Consider the following 22,500-nt stretch of genomic DNA (forward strand, 5'->3'; position numbering starts at 1 on the left):
CACACACACACACACACACACACCAAAAGAGGTAAGAGAAAACAAGAGAGAAGAGAAAACAACAAATCTGCCTGTTTGCATCATCTGGTTTGGATGAAGACTTTGGATGCGTTAGTAGTTAGTTGGCAAGTCACGTATTGGCACAGGGCTGCAAACAAGCATTCTGGCTTCACTTCACTCTGAAGCAATGACGGCCCTTTTTTCTTTTCTTCGGGGAAGTCTTTTTCTTTTAGGTCTGAATCAAGACCCACAGGTGGTTATGCTCACTAAAGTAAAGGATGAAGGATAACAAACTTTCACCAATGAATTAAAAATAACTTTGTTACATGAAGTTTTTACACATCGGTTTTATGAAAGCCATGATACACGTGTTGTGACATACAGCACCAGGCCCGTTGCATTAAGGTAAGCAATGTAGGCAGTTGCTTAGGGCCCCTGAGTAGGAGGGGCCCCCAAGTACGACAGGTTATGTGTCCAACAGCAATGACGATTTCAAATAGCTTTATAAGGACTCTGATGTGACATTATGTTGTAATAATGGTAGGCCAGGTGACAATGACTGAGGTGCCATCCAAAAATGGTCTGGCCCATCCGAAACAGAAATTCTGGCGCCGTGGCTGCCCTGTCAGCCCCCCCGTCTAAAAAAAAAAATGCCCTAGGGCCCCGACAACCCATTTGCCTAGGGGCCCCAACATTCTAGAAACGGGCCTGTACAGCACTTGAGGTAAAATGATTCACAGAGACGTGTGCCTTCTTTTTTGTACAGTACAGTGGTTCAAAGCAGCAGGGTTTCTTTTAAATGAATATATCATGCATGAGTGTGTAACCTTTAAAACAGTCCCCCATACAGGAAAACCTTTCAACAACAACCTTCAACAACATTTTCATATCCGAAATCCAACTGACTAATGTTTATTTTTATGGATTACGCACACAGATGGGAATTAATGCAGTAGATGAATAAACATCTTAAAGATTTATTCATGTTAATTCAGTCACCTGTTTATCCATGCAGTGTCCACCCCAGACCCACTTAGGTTGTCAAGGACACTCAAACAAGTAGGCATAATCAACCCCTCTATATTAACATCATGATTGAAACAGTCAGCTGAAAGAGTGCTTGAAAGAAATGGGCATTTCAAATGTAAAAATAAGCTAAGCAGGAGGAGAGCACAGACAGATGGAGAAATACATCACAGCCTGCACGCTGCCATAACAACCAGCATCCTTTGAACATCATAGGTGCTCTCTCTCTCTCTCTCTCTCTCTCTCTCTCTCTCTCTCTCTCTCTCTCTCTCTCTCTCTCTCTCTGTCTCTCTCTCTCTACCTTCTGTCTGCCTGCATGGACGTCTGTGCATGCGTGTCTCTCTCTCTGTCTGTTTTATTTCAGTCGTCCATATCCATTCAACAGGTACACTCCAAAACACCCCCAGCTCTTGCCTGTATCATGGCTTGTTGACCTGCCTCACCAAACACGCAATGCACAAAACAGGAGCCATAAAGAAGTGGACACAGGTGGGCACTGAATGAACTTGGCAGCATAGCATAACATTTCCATCATGGCCATAGCCATTTAGAGTTCATTTACAGGAATTAGAATCTCTTTTTCATTTAAGTCTGTAACAATATCCAGACGTGATCTAATTTCATTTAATCACACGCGGGGCATAGGGCTGCTTTAAATTGTTATGTAAATGCATGGACATAATTTCCCCCACTTGTTTTCACTTCGAGTACAAGATGACGTCCGTTATTTTAAAAAACAACAAAAAAAATCCCCCTTTGTACAGAGCGCGCGGGTCCAAGCCTGAGTAGCTTACTTACATGAGATCTATGCTTTTCCATCCGTCTCTACATCGTGCCACGAGAATCTAGCTTAAACTGTGGAAAATGGGAGGTTATTTTGTGAAATAAAAGTGACATGAGAAACGAACGCATGTTGATCTTGCACAGCTGCACGACAGAAAACGTTCCCTCTTCCCTGAGCTCGAGCTCTCCTCCCACCACTGTAGTCTCACGCGCGCGCACCTGTCATCGTTGATTCATACTTTTGAAGCCACCGGGAAAAACAGATGTTTCCCCGCGGAAGGTAAGAGTTTTCCCTCGATGTTACATTGCACTTGTAGCCTACTGCTGATACTTGTATACTGTGTTAAAGGAATGTTTGGCCATACCATTGTATGTAAGTAGCCTATCTGATTCTGCACGAGGAGCAGTATGATATTTAGGCTATATTGAAATAATGAATGGCTACATTTCCAGTTAGTTGTAATATCTGAATTGTGTGTTCGTCACAGACAATTTGGTGATTTAAAAAAAAAAAAAATGAATTATTACTTTTATTTAATGTTCTAACAGGTTTTGGGTACTGACAGGACAATGAGGAAAATTATGCTGAGTTGTCCTGCCATAATACAGACTGGTAATTAGCTTACACCTGTAGGTTTCCTGACATTTAGTCTTGCCGTTTTTGAATGGGGGGCTACCATGCATAGCAACAACAGCAGCACAGCAGTCTCCACCAGCCACTATCAGGTGCTCAGCATCTCTCTGATGTCATCTCTGGTGCTGATCATCACGGTGGGGAATGTGCTGAGCCTGACCATCTTCTTGGGCTCCAGAAGGTTCCACACTCCACAGGGATACCTCAAGGTGTCCCTGGCCTCTGCGGACCTGGCCGTGGGTGTGGTGGTGGTCCCTTACTCGCTCTTCCATGAGATCAACAGTCTGTGGACATCACAGCGAGGTCCAAGTTCAGTCTCGGGCCAGACCAATATTTCGGATGAGGTTAGTGCGTTGGAGGGCGGCTTTCAGCCTTGCTTCGTCATGGGGCCAGTGTTTGCAGGCTGCACCCTGGTGTCCATCACCACCATCTTCCTGCTGTCACTGGAGCGGGGCATCACCATCCTCAAACCACTGCAGAAGAACGTCATTGTGACAAAACAGAGGACCCTAGGCCTCATTGCAATGACGTGGCTTCTCTGCTCTGTCATAGCGGTGTCCCCTCTGCTCATGTCCAAGGACGTCACCTTGGCTTTTAGCTCCTGCAGCAAAATGTGCAATTATGTGTCCTGCTCAGCACAACAGGGGCTGCTGTGCCCGCCAGACAACAACACCAGTTTCAGCAGTTCGGTTTCCATGGCGATGCTGGTCTTTCCCGTCTTTGACCTCGCCATGATGGCGGCCACCTGTGTGGTCAACGCCGTGACCTTCTCCGCTGTACGGCGCTTCTGTCGTGGCCATTCGCGGCCAGCAGTGGTGAGGAGGAAGTGGTTCACTAAAGCGTCGTCCAGCATGAAGGTAAGTGACACTTTAACATGTGGAGCCATACAAAACACACTGGGAAAACTTCCTTACACAGGCCATTAGGCTCATCAACTCATTCATGAAAATGAAAGCCGAGGTGTAATGGTTTAGGACTTCCTACTGTAGATCACAGGGTTGTGGGTTCATTCTTACTAATCCCTTCCTCCCTCCATGGCTGAAGTGGCCTTGAGCAAGACACCTATTGCCACACTGCTTCAGGGACTGTAACCAATACCCTTTTACAGTATATCTATAAGTCGCTTTGGGTAAAAGTGTCAGCTAAGTGTAGTATAATGTAATGTGATGTAAAATTCTATGAACATTCAAAGGAACATGTCATTTGCCCTTTACATTTAGCACCTAACATATTGTGCCTACACCCTATGGACCCTAGTATATAAGTTTATATTGCACATTTTGATATCGACCAATTGCACATTTTAATATTGCGCATTCATATTCACATTGATTCTCAAGTAACATTCACATTTTAACCTACCTCGCCAACCTATTCTTAATAATAATAATTCCCCTGGGACTCTACACCAGTGTTTCCCAACAAGGGGTACGTGTGCCACTAGGGGTACGCGAGCACACTGCAGGGGGTACTTGGAAAAATTCAATTTTAACAAATATATGGAGCTTAGTTACATTGGGATGGAGAAAGCGATATAGAACTTGATTTGTGGGGTACTCATAGCACAATGAAAAGGCTTTGGGGTACACAAGACAAAAAAGGTTGGGAAACATTGCTCTACACTTCACCAGCTACCAAGAAAAGCCTGCATCAGTACTTGTACTGTTTTGTGTGTGACTTTGACTTTTGAGGTGTCCACCAGCGGGCCGTCCTTCTCGGACATCCGGGCGGCCAAGACCATCGCGGTGCTCACGGCCCTCTTCTGCGCCTCACTGCTGCCGGTGGCCGTGCTGGTGCTGGGGAACGTTCTGCTGGGCCGGCGCTGGTGCCGCTTCTCCCTCTACGCCTTCTGGAGCCTGGCCTGCAGCAGCGGCTGGAACGTGCTCGTCTACAGCACCTGCGACCGGCGCTTCCGCCAGCGCACCGGGGAGCTCCTGTGGAGAGCCAGGGAGAAGAGGAAGAAGAGGAGGAGTAGGAGGAGAGGAGTAGAAAGGATACCAAGAGGAGAAGGAGGAGGAGGAGGAGGAGGAGGAGGGGGGTGGGAGGAACAAAAGAATGGAATAAGAGGGACCAAGAGGGGCAGTTGCTGGTGGAGGCTTCACCATGATGCTGAGCACTGCCATGCTGGCGAGGGGTGTTTGGCAGGGGTGGGTGGAGCGGCACAAGCACAGTCCTGGTACCGGCTGGACGTGAGGACGCCCCACCAAGAGCTGACCGTAAGCACACTGGCAGTCTCCCCACAGGGCAGCCCTAATCTGGCAGAGACACCAAGGGTGACCAGAGGGTGACCTACGGGGGCTTTTACCCTCATCTACACCCACCTAGCCCATATGAACACCCCCCGCACACGCGCACACACACACACACACACACACACACAAAAGTATTTATTTATCATGTATGTATAATATGTATAGTTTGTAAAGTATACATGAAGCTGTACATGCACAGTATATAACATACGTATGACTTCATGTGTCAATATTTTTTCAGTTCATTGTATTGTTCATGCTTACTGATATTTCTTTATTTAGTAAGCTATCAATGTGTTTTTCGAGGGTGTTAAATCTTCCCATAACCCGCACACAGCTTGAGCCATCCAAAGAACACATCCCATGTCTGAGTTATACGTGGTTGTAAATTAGCTATTTATTCCCGTGTAGTCATGTGTGTTTCCACGCTGTTTGAAATCCCCTCTCTGTGTCATTCTCATCCTGCCGCCGATTTAACATGCCACTCTACCTCCTTAGAGCTCAGTCTCTCTCTCTCTCTCTCTCTCTCTCTCTCTCTCTCTCTCTCTCTCTCTCTCTCTCTCACAGGCGACACACATTCTTCGCTGTGGTTCAGTTTTCTGTTTATCTAGGCGTCACAGTAGATATTGAGTTTAAAAGAGCCAGTGTGTGCCGGCGGGGTGCCTCGGTGGCCCGCGGCGTGCAGTGACTTGAGGGGGCGGCCCTTTGCTATGTCAGCCATCTTAAGCCAGGCTCGGATGAGACGCAACACCTGCTGCCTGGCCTCGCCACCTTTGAAGTCTGGCTCTTTGGTGCACTCTCTGTGCAGCGAGCGGCAGGCCTGGCGCATAACATTAAACACTTGTCATGGCAGGGTTATTGATCTCCTGTATTGTGTTTACAGAGAGAGAGAGAGAGAGAGAGACTGAGCCTTGTAGTGGCACTGGGCATTAATCCTCCTGCCTTATGTTTGTACATTGCCAGCCAAAGAAACAGCAACATGCTTATGAATAAATGCTTTAAATAATAATAATAATAAATACCCTATACGTATTTGTCTTGTTTAACATCACATTTTCAACATTACAATAGTATTCACAGTGGTTCTCTTTGTGAAAGTGATCATAGTTACTGTATAAGGAAGATTTTCTTGGTTCTTCCTTTTCACAGGCTCTGGTTATACCACATTCTCCAAAAACAAGATGTTGATACAACGACTAGCCAATATAATTTGCATCCTTTTGTACATCAGAGTATTGAAAGGACACGTTCCACAATAAGAAGGCTTTCTTTTCTGTCCAAAAGAAGAAACTGTTTATCAACAATAAGGGTGCTGGTGTGTGTGGCAAAAATAAAAAAGGTGTGTAAAATGTTCCTTTTCTTTGATGTTAAGATCAATGAAGTACATGAAAATGAAAATTCAGGGGGCGCTGTGGCGCAGTGCGCTAAGCCCCGCACATTGGCTTGCATGCCCACGGGGCCAGCGTCATTATATTTTAAAAAGAAAATGAAAATTCAATTGTGTTCATTATTTATTACTATTATTATAAGTAGTAGCATTTTTATGTGGTTCACTTTTGTATATTCTGTGTATTCCACTGTGTGTGTGCGTGCATGCATTCATGCACACGTGTGTGTGTTCATGTATTTTTTTTTTCTTTGAAGCACACCACTTAATGTGTTGCCATGTGAATCTACCCTGTCTACCTGCACTTGCTCACAAGCCAGTCAATGAAAGACATGTATACATAATATGCCGATGATGAAAGACAGTTGAAAGAGCATTACTACTTCCTTTTACCGTTCAAGGTTGGATTGCATTAGTGAAATGTTAGATGTTGCTGTATCGCCATCTGCTGGTTGTCCGCGACACAGCACAGCTCTTAATTCCATAGCACACTTGCTGTCTTTCACCGCTAGATGTCAGGAGAGCTTCATGTCTGGTAAGAATGATAGGTCATTGGAGGGCAGGGTTCATTTGTAAGTTTAAATTGTCCGATTGAAAAAAAAAGCTGGTGTTAGTGGTGATCAACTGCTATATGGTCAGTCAAGAACCATGTTATTTTCAGTTATAAATCTATTTAAATAGGCTAGATGGCTCTATCAAAGCTGCTAATGTTCATCACATCATCAACAAAAATGAAAAATAATAATAAATTACATGCTTTTTGCTTTTGTTTATGTATAGTAATGTGTCACAACAATTAAATTGCAATTAGAGCAATGTGCGTTTCTATATCTTTATGAATTAAGTGTGATGTGATGAATTATAACCAGGGGAAAGGTCAAAGTGAAGGTCACCATGACCTTATTGTCATTCAGCAAGCATTAGGCTACGCATGTTGCTCACATACTGTACTGTAAATTCATTACCATCAAATATGAAAAAGTAAATATACACTAGCCAAAAACAGATTCACTTGAATGGGAGGAATCTGTGTATGTTGTAAATGTGTGAACATAGTTAAGAGAAACCATACTGAAACCTCTGGGTGATGTGGTTGTAACATTTCAAATAGCAGTAGTAGGTAAGGATGCACCTATCATTCTTCTCTGCAAGGTTAGTTTGGTTACCAAAAATACAGGCCTACTGTACATCAAGAAATATACACAACAATAACAAGCCAACGAACTGCACTTAATGAATAACAAACACATGTATCTGAATGCAACTTTTGTAAACTTTTTTTTAATGGCATGTCATTTAAGCAGACTAAACGAGGTGGGGATAGCAAATGAAAGAACCATTGTGCACAGCCTCTGCAGTTTATCTCAGTGCTGTAAAAGACTTGTCCGAACTTCTATTGCCAGTTCACACCCAGAGGAGTGTACTGTGGGGCCGGATTACTGCAGGGCCTACTGGGCCTGGAGCCAAGAGGCCCAAGAGCCAAGGGGGCCTTGAAGCCCAAGCCTCTTTATTTCCACTCTCACAACTACTACTGTATTTTTGCATTTTCTTGGGCGAGAAAACTCCAACAACAGTCTCCACTAACATTTTTTTGCTACCTAGAAACATCCATGGAGGGGGGAGGGGGGCCTTTCTTGCTGGCTGGCCCAAGGGCCCATGGAATCAAAATTCGCCCCTGTCTGTACCTGTCCACATGCCACCTCGCCTCCTTGCATAGTCCCTCCTTTATGTCCCTTATTTGATTAATGCCAGACGGGCATGCCCAGGCTTGTTTCACGCTTGGAATGTAAACTGGGCCACGTGCCTGCTTGTCCTCTGTCTGTGGAGCGAGGAGGACCCAATTAAAAGGTCACTGGTGGTGTTCTGTGTGGACATGCCTTGAGCTATAGGAGCCCGCACCAAAGATTCTTTTAATTCTAACTAATAATGGAACGCCTCTGCCCGCACCACCAGGGTTCCGCAAAGCAGCAAATCAGAGGTGCATTTCTGGACAGTGCCATTAGCCAACTTTTGTTAGCAACCGTGTTGGCTGCAATGTGATTTCCCATCGGAAACCTACTAAGTTTTTAACCTGTTAGCAACAACGCTTTAGAGCAGACGTGGGCAAACTCAGGCCCGGGGGCCACATGCGGCCCCCTGAGCCATTTCATGTGGCCCCCAGAGCCTTTACAAGAAAGACAACTTTAAAATCCAAAGTCAAACGGTTAACCCAACTTTCTTAAAATGCTACCTAAAACAAAAGTCTTGCGTATTTAAGATCAACCAAAGACATGGGCTTCATCTAAATACATTTAAATTACAATGTGCAGGAATATCATTGCTGCAAAGTTATATCAGTGTACACAGTTTTATTATTGACACGGGCAAATTGTCAGTGGAAACCGGCCCTTCGGTCAATATTCTAAACCCAATGCGGCCCTCGGGCCGAAATAATTGCCCACCCCTGCTTTAGAGGAACAGGCTGAAGTCCGTAGCTGTCTCCGCGGTGATAAGGTGATAGCAATAACAATCCATGCATGCGTCTGGTGAGTGTACCCTAGAGGCCAAAGGCTCTATGAAAGATCACAAAAGTAGCAAGGCCATTCTATTCGAAAATATAATTCGTTTGAGTGTAATTCACACCCTCTCTCTAGATGAGATGATAAAGGCTACTATTGTCTTATCTTAACCCTCCTGTTATCATTGGGGTCTATTTGACCCCTTTCAATGTTTAACACCTGAAAAATACATGAAGTACATATTTCTTCTGCCTCATCTTTGATGACTTTTCCTAAATAGATGGGATGAATGTGAAAAAAGTGAAATTTCAGCAAAAATGTTTTCCCTAAGTGCTGTACACATTTAGGTTACATCCGTGTTCCTTGGGGTCAATTTGACCCCAATTGTTTCAAGTGTATAAAACATAAATGGAACATTCATATTTTGCAAATAAATGTTTAAATCTGTTTAGATAATGTGAAATACATGAAAATAAACTATTCAGCCATGTTTCTTCTGAACAAAATGCTAATGATATGGGGGAGGCCTAAAAGTAATTCAAGGCAACATTTTGGACATTGGTGGCTAATACAGCATTGACATTTTGACAAAATACACCAACTGAACCTTGTTGTACTCAAAGCACCATCATGGCACCCACCACAGCCACAGCCCCCCCCCCATTCCTGTACCCTGGGAGCTACTTTTGCACCCTCCCACTACACACAAACACTAGTATAAGAAGGGTCACTGTTCTGTGCCCAGCATACATAATTATAAGTGATGGTATATTTGAAGAGAAGCTTTATGATTGTGATCCAAATATTGAAATGGACTGTTCTGATGGTGACAAGCCATTGTACTTCTTTAGATGGAGACGATCTCAAAGTTGTTTGCTATGTTGAGAGATATAATGGTGCTTCTTCTCCTCATTTCAGTATTGTGTTCCAAATTGACATCTTTGTCTGCAGCCTTGGTTATAAACTGGTGCTACCTGACATAGAGAAGGCAGGAACAGCAACAGCTGTAACTTTTGTGAAGGACATACAAATTGACATCCATACCACACGTTCTCCAGTGGGCATACATAGTGAATAGAAGTAAACATACAAGTTGCTAGCCCTGTTCCTTCAAACATTACCCCACAACCATGACCATGTAATATGTCTACAAGGCACATGCAAACCTTTTTTCCTTATGTGCACACTAATTCAAGCGTAGAAACAATGTAAAAAACAATGATTTTCTATGTTGTTCCCGAAACTCTTGGTTGGCAATGTATCCATGTTCTTACCTAACTATTATACTTGTGCTATACATACACATTCACACATTCAAAAAAATGAATGTTGGACTTTAAAAACCTTCTGAATGTTTGGAAATATGTCTATTTCTTTTAGGGTCAAATTGACCGATATGGTAATAGATACATAGTATCCTTCATAATCAAATTTGTTTTTTCTTTTCAAATGTTATAAGTTATAGAAATTCATATTTAGGGAGTATATGGAGCCAATAAAATTAAAATAATATGTGTCCATCTGTTTTTAGACCAATTAATGACATTTTATAGCTATTTTTTCCTCATTTTCGCCTAGTCATGGATTAAGTTTTTTGGTGTGTAGGCTATGTGTGGGGGTGCTAGGATATATTGAAAGGACTTTTTATGTCACCAACAGAGCAATAATACATATTTGAGACATAAACATGTGCCAAAATGTTGTTTCATACTGATTTTGTAGACATTTAAGTGGCTGGGGTCAAATTGACCCCAAGGATCACGGATGTTCCAAAATTTGAGGGTAACAGGAGGGTTAATATAATTTGGCCACAAAATGGCCATGCTCAGTGCCAAACCCTTTTGAATCATTCTTAATCCTGCTCCTCCTGTCCACACCCCTGAGTGCAGTGTATCCAGTCTTGTAATGTTCCTCTTTTCCCAGCCAGCCCATCTCCTCCTTCCAGGCTGCTGATGAGGTGCCAGATGAGGAGGTTGGAGCGGGCCGGGCCCCGAGGAAGGAAGGAATGGCCTGCTTGCCTGCGTCACCTGAACTTGTTGGGACATTCTAGGCTTCAGACCACACAGGAAACTGGGCATGGTCACAGAATGAATAACCTGAAAGCAGCAGGATCGTTTTAAGTGTGACGTTTGATTGCATGACAAAAATAATTGCAATTTTAAGATGCTTGAGATGCTTCTTTTTTCTTTCACAAAAACTGTGTTTAGAACCACCAGTGACAGAGGGAGTCACCTTAAATTACTTGATTATTAGGCACCACAGTGCTGAACATATGGTTTGAAATTGAACAGTGAGGAAAAATGATTTCAAAGAACTGCTACATAAGGGTGAAAGTCAGAAATGAAGGTGTGTGATTTCAGCTTCAATACAGTGTCTCTGTGTGTGTCTGTCTCCTTACTCGCGACGCCACTTGTGAACCTGCCTCCATTCCAAAGTACTCTTGAACATGTCTGTGTACGTGACTTGTCATGTTATTTTACGAGAGAGCCGTTTACGTTTGGCAATTTGTCCGTGGTTGAACTGGGATCAATAGCAGACTGTGTGCTCAGCAAACTGCAATCTTGGGCTGTCACCGCATGATGCAACATATCCTCACTCTGTCCAAGCCAAGATCATACCGCTGTGTCCGTCCGAGACAAAAGACTTGACCTACATTCACCAAGCACACACACAGAAGGTGCAGCACATAGAAGCAAAAAAAAGAGGAACATTGAAACAAAAAGAACATTGGGAGTTGACAGACCTTGTGGATCCAAGTTTGACTGTGTGCATGAATGCATTCACAGAGAATTACAAGACAGAACAAATAACACAGATAAAAAAAATGAAACTCTGCCCTGAACTGGTAGGAACAGATTGTGGATCAGGACTGCTGTGCTGTGCTGTGCTGTGCTGTGCTGTGCTGTGCTGTGCTGTGCTGTGCTGTGCTGTGCTGTGCTGTGCTGTGCTGCGCTGTGCTGCGCTGCGCTGAGTTTCACCGTCCTACACTGGTGCGTGTGGTAAATGGAGATGCTCCTTGTGTGACCCAAACTTTGGCCCAGAAGGATTAGGTGCTGTAGACAGTGAGAGAGACAGATAGAGAGAGCAAAAGTGAGAGTGGGGATGGGGTTGGACGAGAGAGAGAGAGAGGGTGTGTGTGTGTGTGTGTGAGAGAGAGAGAGAGAGAGAGAGAGAGAGAGAGAGAGAGAGAGAGAGAGAGAGAGAGAGAGCGAGCGACAGGGACAGGGACAGGGACAGAGAGAAATGAGAGTGGGTGGTATGAGAGAGGGAACGAGCAAGGAATGGTGAGAGAAGTTTCATGTATTTACTGTTCCGTGCCTGGCTTGTCGGATCAGCTGAGCGCAAGCTCTGGTGTCTGACAGTGAAGTGCTGCCTAGAGAGACACAGGGAGAGAGAGAGAGTGAGAGAGAGAGAGAGAGAGAGAGAGAGAGAGAGAGAGAGAGTGAGGGCGAGAGAGAGAGAGGGAGGGACAGAGAGAGAGAGAGAGAGAGAGAGGTCAAGGGTCTTCAGGTCACACCAGGCCACCTGATACAGCAGCTCCGTCAGCTGATGAGTGTAGTCGACCCTGCATAGTGCATCGCTACACAGGGTCTTACTGTATGTTTAGGCTGCATACTATGGGGTAGCTGTTATGGGGTAGCCATGGCTTATAGGCTATAGTTGGTCTTGAAATCGAAGGGTTGCTGGTTCGAAAAAAAAGTCTCTCCAAACTGTTAGGCAATGTAATGCTGTGTGTCTGTGCGTGCGTGCATGTCTATGTGCATGCCTGCATGCCTGTGTGCCTGTGTGCCTGTGTGCGTGCGTGCCTGTGTGCGTTCGTGCGTGTGTCTGTCTGCCATCGAAAGTCCTGGCACGAAAAACGTCGAACTGTTGTTGAAGCACACGACCCTTGCACAAACTTAAAAAACAACATGCTTCACACATTACGTGCTATTACATGGGGTACTCTACGTGCCTTACTGAGTGTCAGAGTTGCGTCACAGCTGGAAGAGAGATGGCAGGCATGCTGGGGAGAAGTATGCACTTGCAGCAGCAGCAGCAGCAGCAGCAGCAGCAGGGGTTTGAGGAGACCTTGACAACAGATTTATGTTATGTTTTATAATAACGAATGATGATACAAATGACACAAATGCTCGAGAGAATAGGCAGCCTGAATGAAACAACTGCTCCCCCTGTGTACGAAACGCCTGCTCTGTTGAACGAAACGTCTGCATGGTGAATGAAGCGCCTGCTAATGAAACGCCCCTTGATACTGTAGCTCACACCAGCAGCAGAGGCGCATCTTGTCACCAGGCTAGGCAGGCAGCCGCTTGGGCCCCCCAAGGCCCTGTATGGTGGATAACAGTTCACACTTTGTTGCAGTACAACATTTATTTCAAATGTTAACTCTTTTGACATCTCGCTTGGGGCCCCAGCTGAACCTAGAGACGCCTCTGACCAGCAGTAACAGGAGACAGACCTGCAGAGCAGTCAGGATATTTTCAGGCCTTGCCACCGAAGGGTTATGCAATGTGCTGCCAACTCTCTCTCTCTCTCTCTCTCTCTCTCTCTCTCTCTCTCTCTCTCTCTCTCTCTCTCTCTCTCTCTCTCCTCTCTCTGCTCTCTCCCTCTCTTCACATTCCTGGGTGGGTGTGTTTGGGTGAGTGGGGGTCTGCGTGTGTGTTTGGGTGAGTGGAGGTCTGTGTATGTCTGTGTATGTCTGTGTCTGTGTTTACAAATGTATGTACGCACCGGAGCTGCTGCCACATACTGCCGTACAAAGGCAAAGTGCAGTAACTACATCATTATTTTGTCAAAATTGAGTTCAGACTGAAAATGGTCTTCATAACACCTCTTTTATGTTGTGACAAAGCCTTATGGTCCACATGAGATATTACATTACATTACATAACATTACATTTAATTTGTTTTATTTTATTGTATTTATTTTTAACTTGTGTTTTATCTTAATGTTTTAAATGTTTTTTGACTCTAATTTATTTCCTTCTTTCTTCCCTGTTTCCTTTCATTTACATTTGTTAACTTTGTGAAGCACATTGAGTTGCACCTGTGTATGAAATGCGCTATATAAATAAACTTGCCTTGCCTTGCCTTGCCTTACATTGCATTTGGCAGACGCTTTATAACCAAAGCGACTTTCAAAAGAGGACATAATCAAGCCAACATCACAAGCAAATACAAAGTGCACAGGAAATATACAGAACAGCAAGTGCAGTTGCAAAGAGGGGTTAGTTGGTTTTTAATTAATAAAGAGTACACACACAGCACACACACAAACACATACACACACACACACACACCCTGCAACTAAACTATATTGAAATGTCAAATTTGCAGTAACTACACTAACTTTCCAACCTAATACAGTGTACTAATATTTTGAAGGCCTTTTTCTCAGTTTCAGTGTTGGCGGTCTTACTGCTCTTTGCCTTTCTTTCATCTCCCCATACTCCTCTCTCATCTCCTCGTGCTCCTGGCTGTGAAACAGATGAAGGTATATTCAGCTGCAGGTCATTCCATGTGGGGCAAGGGCACAGGGCTTCCAGAGAGCCGCAATTCATTCTCACTTGCAGCCCGAACATTTGACATACACTAATTAGTCATTTTAGAGGGCCGATCTACATACAGTACATGTCTGTTACTTTTGTTTTGTTCTTTTTTTCATTGCCGGGTTTATGCAGGGTCAAACTACTGTAGGCCTATGTTTTCTCCAGCTCGGTGCCAGTTTTGTTTTGTTTTTGTTTTGTTGTGCAAGCTGGCAAGCAGCACTGGTAATTACAATATTGACACTGATTAGTGTGCTGGCACAGAAATTAATTGTGTGACATTGATTTAGGCCACAGACAGTATAACCTGATTGTTTATGCTGTTTGAAAATACCAATTCCATACAACAACATCCGCTTTCAAAAGTTATTTCCTTGTAATAGCAATACTGATGGTCCAGGCTCTGGAACCCGCAAAATGTGCTCCAATAACATCTGGCACAGACACTAAAGAAAACGAGTGAAGAAAAAAGAAAAAAAGATCTTGAGAAAAGATGGGAAACATCCTAACACTCATGAAATCTGGAGATGGACACAAGTTAACTATTACAGCATCATGTTACAATTTCCAGCCAGGTTATGGAGAACAAAACTGAAGTGGTGTCTCAGATCGATCCTGCGGGTTGTGTGTTTTGTGTACATGGCACAGTGAGAGGCCTATTTTTAGACCAGAGGTATCCGTGTTTAGCTGCAGTGTGCTGTCAAGAGGCCAGTGCTGAAACCTCATCTTATGTCCTTGCATCTAGTGATCACTTTGGAGGGAAGATGATGGGCAAGGATAGAGTAGGGAGAGAGAGAGAGAGAGAGCGCAGTCAGAGCACAATACGTTGGGGGAAGAGGGGAAGGGGGGGGGGGGAGAAAGAGAGAGAGGGGGGGGGGTGAACTGTGCTTTATCAACAACTAAGATATCCACGGCTAATCCACTGAGGGGATTAAAATAGCCCCCACTTGTTAAGTTTCATAACATTCTCTGATGGAAGTGTGTGTGTGTGCGTGTGTGCGTGCGTACGTGTGTGCGTGCCTGCGTGCCTGTGTGCCTGCGTGCCTGCGTACGTGCGTGCGTGCGTGCGTGTGTGTGTGTTAGTCCGGGGTCCTGGACTGTTGGAACATATCCCCCTGAGTGAGTACACGCTGTGCCTGACTCCGTGCGCCGATGCTGGCCAACCTAAGCCAAGGACACCCTCTACTCCACTCCACTCAGTGCTGCTCCGCTGGGGTTGGGCCTGGGACTGTTTGTGTTTGCCTTGTAGGGTCACGTGCATGTACGTAGGTCGTCCCAAGAGGATACGACTCGTCGTCAGGGGACTAAAGTTAGACTGGGTCTCTCTCTCTCTGTCTCTCTCTCTCTCTCTGTCTGTCTGTCCTTCAGGTGTTTGTGCAGTCAGCGTGGTTCAGCCAACTTCCGTTCCACTGTGCTTTGATCTTTATAATGTATATTAATATAATTTACCCCATTGACGTATACGTATCTATGTATATACAGTATACACAACACATCAAAGATTTACCCCCCCCCCTTCTTGTGTTCTCTGTCCCATCTCTCAGCTGCTTTCTCTTTCTATCTCATTCTGATTCTTGATCTCTCTTGTTCTCTCTCTGTCTATCTCTCTGTCTATCTCTCTCTCTCTCTCTCTCTCTCTCTCTCTCTCTCTCTCTCTCTCTCTCTCTCTCTCTCCACCAGCATTGTTTCCTCATCCCTTGCTCCTGCTGAGCATCCCCTGCAGATTTCGGACCCTACGTGCATATGTCATTGATTCATGATCTCAGGTCTGTTTTCTACAATCATCTTCTGGGATGTGCCGTAGGATACAGGTGGATTTAGATTGGATTCGGATCGACCAAACATAGCGCAGTGACTGGGTGCAACCAAGCAGCCAGGGCACACAGACACACGCGCAGGAAAAAGGCAAGCCTTAAAAGGGATGGAGACAAAGTCAAGCCGCAGTCCTATTATTATTGCCGAAGTAGCCTGGGTATGATGTCTGGACAATGAACCCATTTAGAAGCGCCATGTTGATAGAGCAGTCACACTGTCTTCTAAGTAGTGAACTACGCAGACTCCATTCTCTCCACAGTGCACTGTAACTGCCAACAACAAGATTAAAGGTGCACCGTGTAATATTTTTTGTAGTTTATTTCCATCATTCATGCTGCCCATTCACAAATGTTACCTTGTTCATGAATACTTACCACCACCACCACCAAATTCTAAGTATTCATTATGACTGAGAAAATTGCACTTTTCAAACAGGAAAAGGGGATCTTCTCCATGGTCCGCCATTTGGAATTTTCAGAAATAGTCATTTTTAGCTGCAAAACTTATTGTACTTTGGTTATACTGGTAAATATTGGTTTATTATTCAGTAAATATTCGTGAAAAGATCTAATTTGTTAATAGGCTGCACAGATTCAATGAGCAGCATAGTTGCAATACCTACTATGGCCGCCATCCTACACAGGGCACCTTTAATGGACCCAGATAGTCTATCCGTTTACTAGACATTGCACATCAACTGTACGTACAATAACGCTTAGTATCAGAAGCCAGTGCAATGAAGTGCAGACCTACAGCAGAGCTTGCTGATGTAACTGTGGACATCTGTGTGTAGCCCTTGCTGCTAGCTAAAATTAAGTCTGTGAAAAGGCCCCAGGAGCTTTGGGTGTCACTGACCGGCTTTTGCAGGTCACATCTTCCTGAGTCAACAGTCCAACAGCAAGTTTCTTTTTTCTATTTTTGGACGCCACATCTGGGACGATAGGTTAGAAGGACAAGTTCACAGAGTGTGAGAAAGCTCAGGATCAAACTCTGGAGGTCTGACACCAAACCACGTCGGAGTTTCACAACAGCATGAAGTGCGGACTTATCACCCATTGCATGGCACTATGCCCCCACTCTTGGTACATGTTCTTCTCTGATAGGATGAGGCCCAGCGTGTGGCCATGTGATAGTGGACGAGGGGGGATGCACCACTTAAGTCTACCGCCTAATCTTCTACTATGAGTATCGTTTGGGTCATGACATGGCACTCGAGATGCAGAAGGAGAGAGAGAGAGAGAGAGAGAGAGAGAGAGAGAGAGAGATAGAGAGAGATAGAGAGAGAGAGAGAGAGAGAGAGAGAGAGAGAGAGAGAGAGAGAGAGAGAGAGAGAGAGAGAGAGAGATAGAGCATGCAAGAGCATGTGTCATCTCTGTGGTTAGTGGGGAGGGTCAATCTTAGCGTGAAAAACAAGCAGAGAAAGGAAGACTTAATGTAAGAGGAAAATAATTCGATATGGTTGGTTTTCCCACGCTGAAGAAGAAGGAACCATTAAAGAAAAAAACTTTGTCCTGACAGAGGTAAAGAAAAAAAATGTTTAATGCTTATCATAGCCAGACATCAAACTATGTAATAAGAGGAACTGTAAACATAACAAGTAGCCTATATTGCATAATATGGACCAAAGGTCAAAGGCAGGTGCATTTGCTATCTTAATACTATGTATAGTAGCCTGTATGATATAAACAGTGCACAGCTGTCCATGTCTGTTCAGTACTTGTACAGTCAGAGTATGTTTATACAGTATATTGCGTGTGTGTGCGCGCATGCTTGCATGCGTGCGTATTTATGTACCTTGCACACTAAGACGTGTTATTACATTGATGAGCCGAGAAAAGCAATTTGGCTCCAGTTACTGCACTGAGGAGGCAGTCCAGGTCCGGTGAAGGACGGATCCTCCCCAGGGCTTTGCAATGCTGCCGTCATCTAAAGCCTCAAATGAGCTGGCCCCAGAGAGGAGTCAGCTATACTCAGCTCGTCGGCTGCCAGCTAATAGATGGCCTGGAAAATTCTGCCTGAACCTGGAGTCACTGTTGTGTTGTCTCTCCCTCCCTCTCTCTCTCTCTCTCTCTCTCTCTCTCTCTCTCTCTCTCTCTCTCTCTCTCTCTCTCTCTCTCTCTCTCTCTCTCTCTCTCTCTCTCTCTCTCTCTCTCCGCCCCTCCCCCATATTTCCCATTGCTTCCACTCTCTGTTGCTGTCTCTCTTCACCAGTCTCGTTCCGTTTCTCTCTTTCTGTCTTTCTCTCCTTCTTTGACTTCTTCCCTTTTCAACCTCTCACTTTCTGCCCTCTCTCTCTCTGACTGTCTTTTTTTCTTTGTCCTGTTTCCGCTCTCTCTCTCTCTCTCTCTCTCTCTCTCTCTCTCTCTCTCTCTCTCTCTCTCTCTCTCTCTCTCTCTCTCTCTCTTTCTCAACCACGCCTCAAGGCTTGTTATGTCATCAGGTTTCCCTCGAGCTTTTCTATCCACTTCCACACGGCAGATCCTCACTTGAGATCTTTATCTCTGTGAGACCATACATGTCAGTCGGCAAATCCCTCTGTCTGTTTTTAGTGCAGAAAGCAACCAGTCAGTTCTCTCTCTCTCTCTCTCTCTCTCTCTCTCTCTCTCTCTCTCTCTCTCTCTCTCTCTCTCTCTCTCTCTCTCTCTCTCTCTCTCTCTCTATACTGTGCTGTCACATGACCCCTATCTGAACCGAGGGTAAACAAAAGACATACAAGGTGATGGCAGGCAGGCAGGCAGGCAGCAGGAATATCACTTGCATGTGTGATGTTTACTCTAACGACAACTCTTGTCTCCCTGGCTGATCTGTCATGTTTGCCAACAGCAGTCATGGTGACACGCTTTTAAGTAAAAACTCACATTGACCCACAACAACCCCCAACAATTATCTGGCTGCACTTGCCTCCCTGCAACTAACCTTTTTTTGCCCACTTTCATTGTCACGCAATCTAAGCGGCACGCAAAAAAACGTGCCGGGTAGATTGGAGCCTAGGCCAACGCCAGGCTCTGCCAGCAGTGAAACTGAAGCCCTACTGTGCCCACTTGGCAACTGGCACTGACTGAGAATGCAGGTCCCCACAGCACACTGGGTAAAGCAGAGCCGCCCACAGCCCAAGGTAACAGGGCAAAGGCAAGCAGACAATCAGGCAGACAGGCAGGCAAGAGAGAGAGAGAGAGACAGAGAGAGAGACAGAGAGAGAGAGACTGCCGCACCCATCAGCTGATGGCTTCTATGCTGTTGCTGCTGCAGGATACGAATGGTTGTCCCACCGTACTGCTGGATGACCTTTCCCCCAGTTCCTACACTCCACCATTCCACCCACTACCTCCACCTCCACTACCCTCTCCACACACGCACACACATGCACACGCATGCACGCACATGAACACAAACACGCGCGCGCACGCTTGCACTCACGCACGCGCGCACGCACACACACACACACACACACACACACACACACACACACACACACACACACACACACACACACACACACACACACACACACACACACACACACACACACAGACACACACACACACACACACACACGCATGCACGCACACACACACACTCCCCTTCAGGTACATGTCTGACGAGGAATTTCTCTATCTCTCTTTCTGATTTTCTTCTTCTCCCTTTCTTTTCCTTCTCTCCTGTCTACCTCTGTGCCTGTCTTTGTCTACTGCAGAAATATGTGAATTCCACAACAGCACAAGCTAGGGAGTATGGAGGAAAACAGGTTTTAAGAGTACTATACGACTGGCCTGAAGGTATTCATTCTGTTTCAGTGTTTTATTTTGTCTTTGTTTTGCTCTTGTTGCCGTCCTGTGTCGTTCACGTCCCTCCCTGTCTGATTGTTGCCGTGGAATTTCTTCCCCTGGCACAAGACACACCTCAATAATAACATGCTTGTTGTTGTTCTTTTTTTTTCGTGCATGTGCTATCTGTCTCAGCATTGTCAGTCAGTCACCTATGCCCTGTCCACGACATTGTCAAAGGAATCATTAGCTTGCGAGACAGTCTATTCCATGACTCTGTCTGAAGAGTAAATGTTGAATAGACTAGCCTGATTATCATCAACTTTCAAATCTCTTTGAGACTTGGGCTGACAAAGAGCAAACGGCATGGTTGACCCACCTCCCTTGATTTGCTACTTGTCGTGGCCTGAAAAGGCTGTCCCGAAGTTTAAACCAAACATTTTCTTAGTCCCAATAGAACGTCTATGCTTCAACCAGGTCACTGCTTTGAATACGCTTCTACCCAGGGCCGTTGGAGCTCCTCAAAGTTGATTCCTTCCCAACAAAGTGGGTGGGGTTCCCGAGTTCTCTGGAGCTCAGAAAGTACTTGCATTGCTCTTGACCTGACTAGTAGCAACGCAGAAGGTGTTGCGTCACTAGGAGGGTGTGGCCTGGCTAGTAGACTAGTGCATATAGAAAGTAGGAACATCTGGAAGTGTTAAATTCGACAGTCTGCCTAAGTGCTGTCAGTCAGTCGCCTATGCCCTAGTCTAAGAGACTTTCAAAGAAATCATTAGCTTTTCCTGACGGAGAGATAGACAGACTGTCTGTTACCAGGTTATCGGCACAGTAAATGTTCTAGTACAGTAGAGAGAGTACAACTGACTATAGAAGAGGGTTAAATAAGTGTTGAATCAGCACTGCAGAATTTGCTGTGTGTGCCTGTGAATGTAACACTCTTGTGGGAGACGGTGGTGGAGGTGAACAGAGTGGACCTGTTGCATTGTTGCCTTGTCGCAGCTGAAGGGTAACACTATATAGCCTAGGCCTCATGATCTCTCTTCTCCTGTGAGTCACTCACCACTGTCATGGATTGCATTCTCTCTCTCTCTCTCTCTCTCTCTCTCTCTCTCTCTCTCTCTCTCTCTCTCTCTCTCTCTCTCTCTCTCTCTCTCTCTCTCTCTCTTCATGGCCTAGCCATCAGAGAAGCCGACAAAGGGGTGAGCTGTTCCGGGCCCATGGAGAGGGAGGCCTCAGAATTGGGTTCTCATTACATTGTATCATGGCATATTGGTCGGGGCCCTTTCAGATGACTTTGTTTTGGGGCCAGTCAAAGCTGTCGGTGGCCCTGGCTATGCTCGGCTTTATCATTTGACATTCACGCGGTGGCAAACGCAGGCATGCAATGTTTTGGAGAGACACTGAATGGGGATGGGATGGGATGGGATGCGGAGGCGCAGGACAGAACTGGTTTTTGTTTTTGTCAGTTAATGATGCGAGCATACTAGACTAGCACAGACAGACACAGTAACATTACACAGGCTGACTCAAGAGACACACAGTACAAAGACTCCAGGAGGTTGCAACAGCGAGACATCCAAAGGCACTCCTCCTTTCTTTACTCGACAGCCGAGCAGTTGTCTATCCGCCGATTGTAGTCATTTTCTTCGATTCTGTTCCAGCAAACTCTCGGCAGACAGTTCAGTTGGCTAGTTCAGTCATCCTGCCAATTCTCTTCTTCTCCGGGCACTCGCACACGCTCTCTCTCTCTCTCTCTCTCTCTCTCTCTCTCTCTCTCTCTCTCTCTCTCTCTCTCTCTCTCTGTCTCTCTGCCCTTCTGAGTTGCTTGCTTGCATCAGCAGGACAAGTTTAGAGACTTGCATGCCTGTGGGTCAAACCAGCTCTTGGCCTGAAGGGCACTTTAGCTAGCTGTGACTCACGTTTAGCCGGCCACTGGGTTCACACTGCACACTCTGTGTTGTCTCTTCCAAAGCACAGCTACAGACTATTCAGAGCAGGAACAATAATAGACTGATAAAGACATTTACTTCAAGCAGTACAGGGCAGTGGTCATGATAAGAGAGGTAACTGTGCTAACAGTACATTATGAGTTTACTATCATGGAATGCATGGAAATGACTTAAAAAAAATAATCAGTTCATACTCTGATTTGTTTTCATGTACAGTATGTGCAGTTCATGTTTGCACTTTCGTGGCCTTGCCATTTTGTTTGGTAGTTGTACAATGGCAAAAAAAGTATTTTATGAGCATCTTAAATATGTGCATTAGAGTCTGTGGGCAGCATGGGTTTGGAACGTGAGGCTTATTTGTTTTTGCTCATGCAGGGTTGTTTTGGGCAGGACATTATTTGCATCAGATCTTACTCAGGTGCTCTCCGTTCATGGGCACATAAGCAACTTTATGTGTGTACCTTAAATATATGTTTTGGTCTTTTAGACATTATTAGTGACAGGACAGTTTGAGAGAGAGACAGGAGACGTTTTTTTGGGAGAGAGAGAGAGATGGGGAAGGGTCGGCAAAGGACCCAGGCCGGAATCAAACCCGGGTCGTCCGCATAGCAGACGAGTACCCTGCCATTAAGCCATGGTAGGGCCTATTGTTGTACATTAGAGCCAGTGGACAGCATTTGTTGGCTTGAAATGCACAGCTTATGTGTTTTGAAGCCTGTTTACTGAAGACTTGGGGAGAGGACGATGTTTGCATCAGCCAGGACACAAGTGTATGTACGTTACGTTGTAGCATCTTCATGTGCACATCAGAGCCAGTGGGCAGCATTTGCTTGTTTGGAATGTGCA

General features: G+C 45.2%; 2 protein-coding genes and 1 long non-coding RNA gene across 4 annotated transcripts in view; 2 read left to right on the top strand and 1 right to left on the bottom strand.

Moving 5' to 3' along the window:
• Window positions 1–2,487: 2,487 nt before the first annotated feature.
• On the top strand, window positions 2,488–5,066 carry LOC134457406 (adenosine receptor A2b-like). Its single transcript, XM_063209423.1, has 3 exons — window positions 2,488–3,300; window positions 4,135–4,379; window positions 5,033–5,066. The coding sequence occupies exons 1-3, from the start codon at window positions 2,488–2,490 to the stop codon at window positions 5,064–5,066; spliced, it is 1,092 nt and encodes a 363-aa protein (XP_063065493.1).
• A 5,314-nt stretch (window positions 5,067–10,380) lies between these two features.
• On the bottom strand, window positions 10,381–16,960 carry LOC134456801 (uncharacterized). The gene is made up of 3 exons (XR_010036373.1): window positions 16,797–16,960; window positions 11,076–11,229; window positions 10,381–10,676 (listed from the first exon to the last, which is right to left on the bottom strand). It is a non-coding gene; the product is annotated as an uncharacterized LOC134456801 (long non-coding RNA).
• Window positions 16,961–17,371: 411 nt separating this feature from the next.
• LOC134456797 (uncharacterized) overlaps window positions 17,372–22,500 on the top strand; it is a 19,924-nt gene continuing 14,795 nt past the window's right edge. Inside the window, exons 1-2 of one of the 2 annotated variants that reach the window (XM_063208351.1) lie at window positions 17,372–17,461; window positions 19,636–19,717. The gene's annotated coding sequence lies outside the window, so the exon portion shown is untranslated. The remainder of the gene's footprint in view (window positions 17,462–19,635; window positions 19,718–22,500) is intronic. The other variant, XM_063208352.1, reaches the window with a different exon arrangement.

The sequence above is a fragment of the Engraulis encrasicolus genome, chromosome 10, assembly GCF_034702125.1.
Source record: "Engraulis encrasicolus isolate BLACKSEA-1 chromosome 10, IST_EnEncr_1.0, whole genome shotgun sequence".
Lineage (NCBI taxonomy): Eukaryota > Metazoa > Chordata > Actinopteri > Clupeiformes > Engraulidae > Engraulis > Engraulis encrasicolus.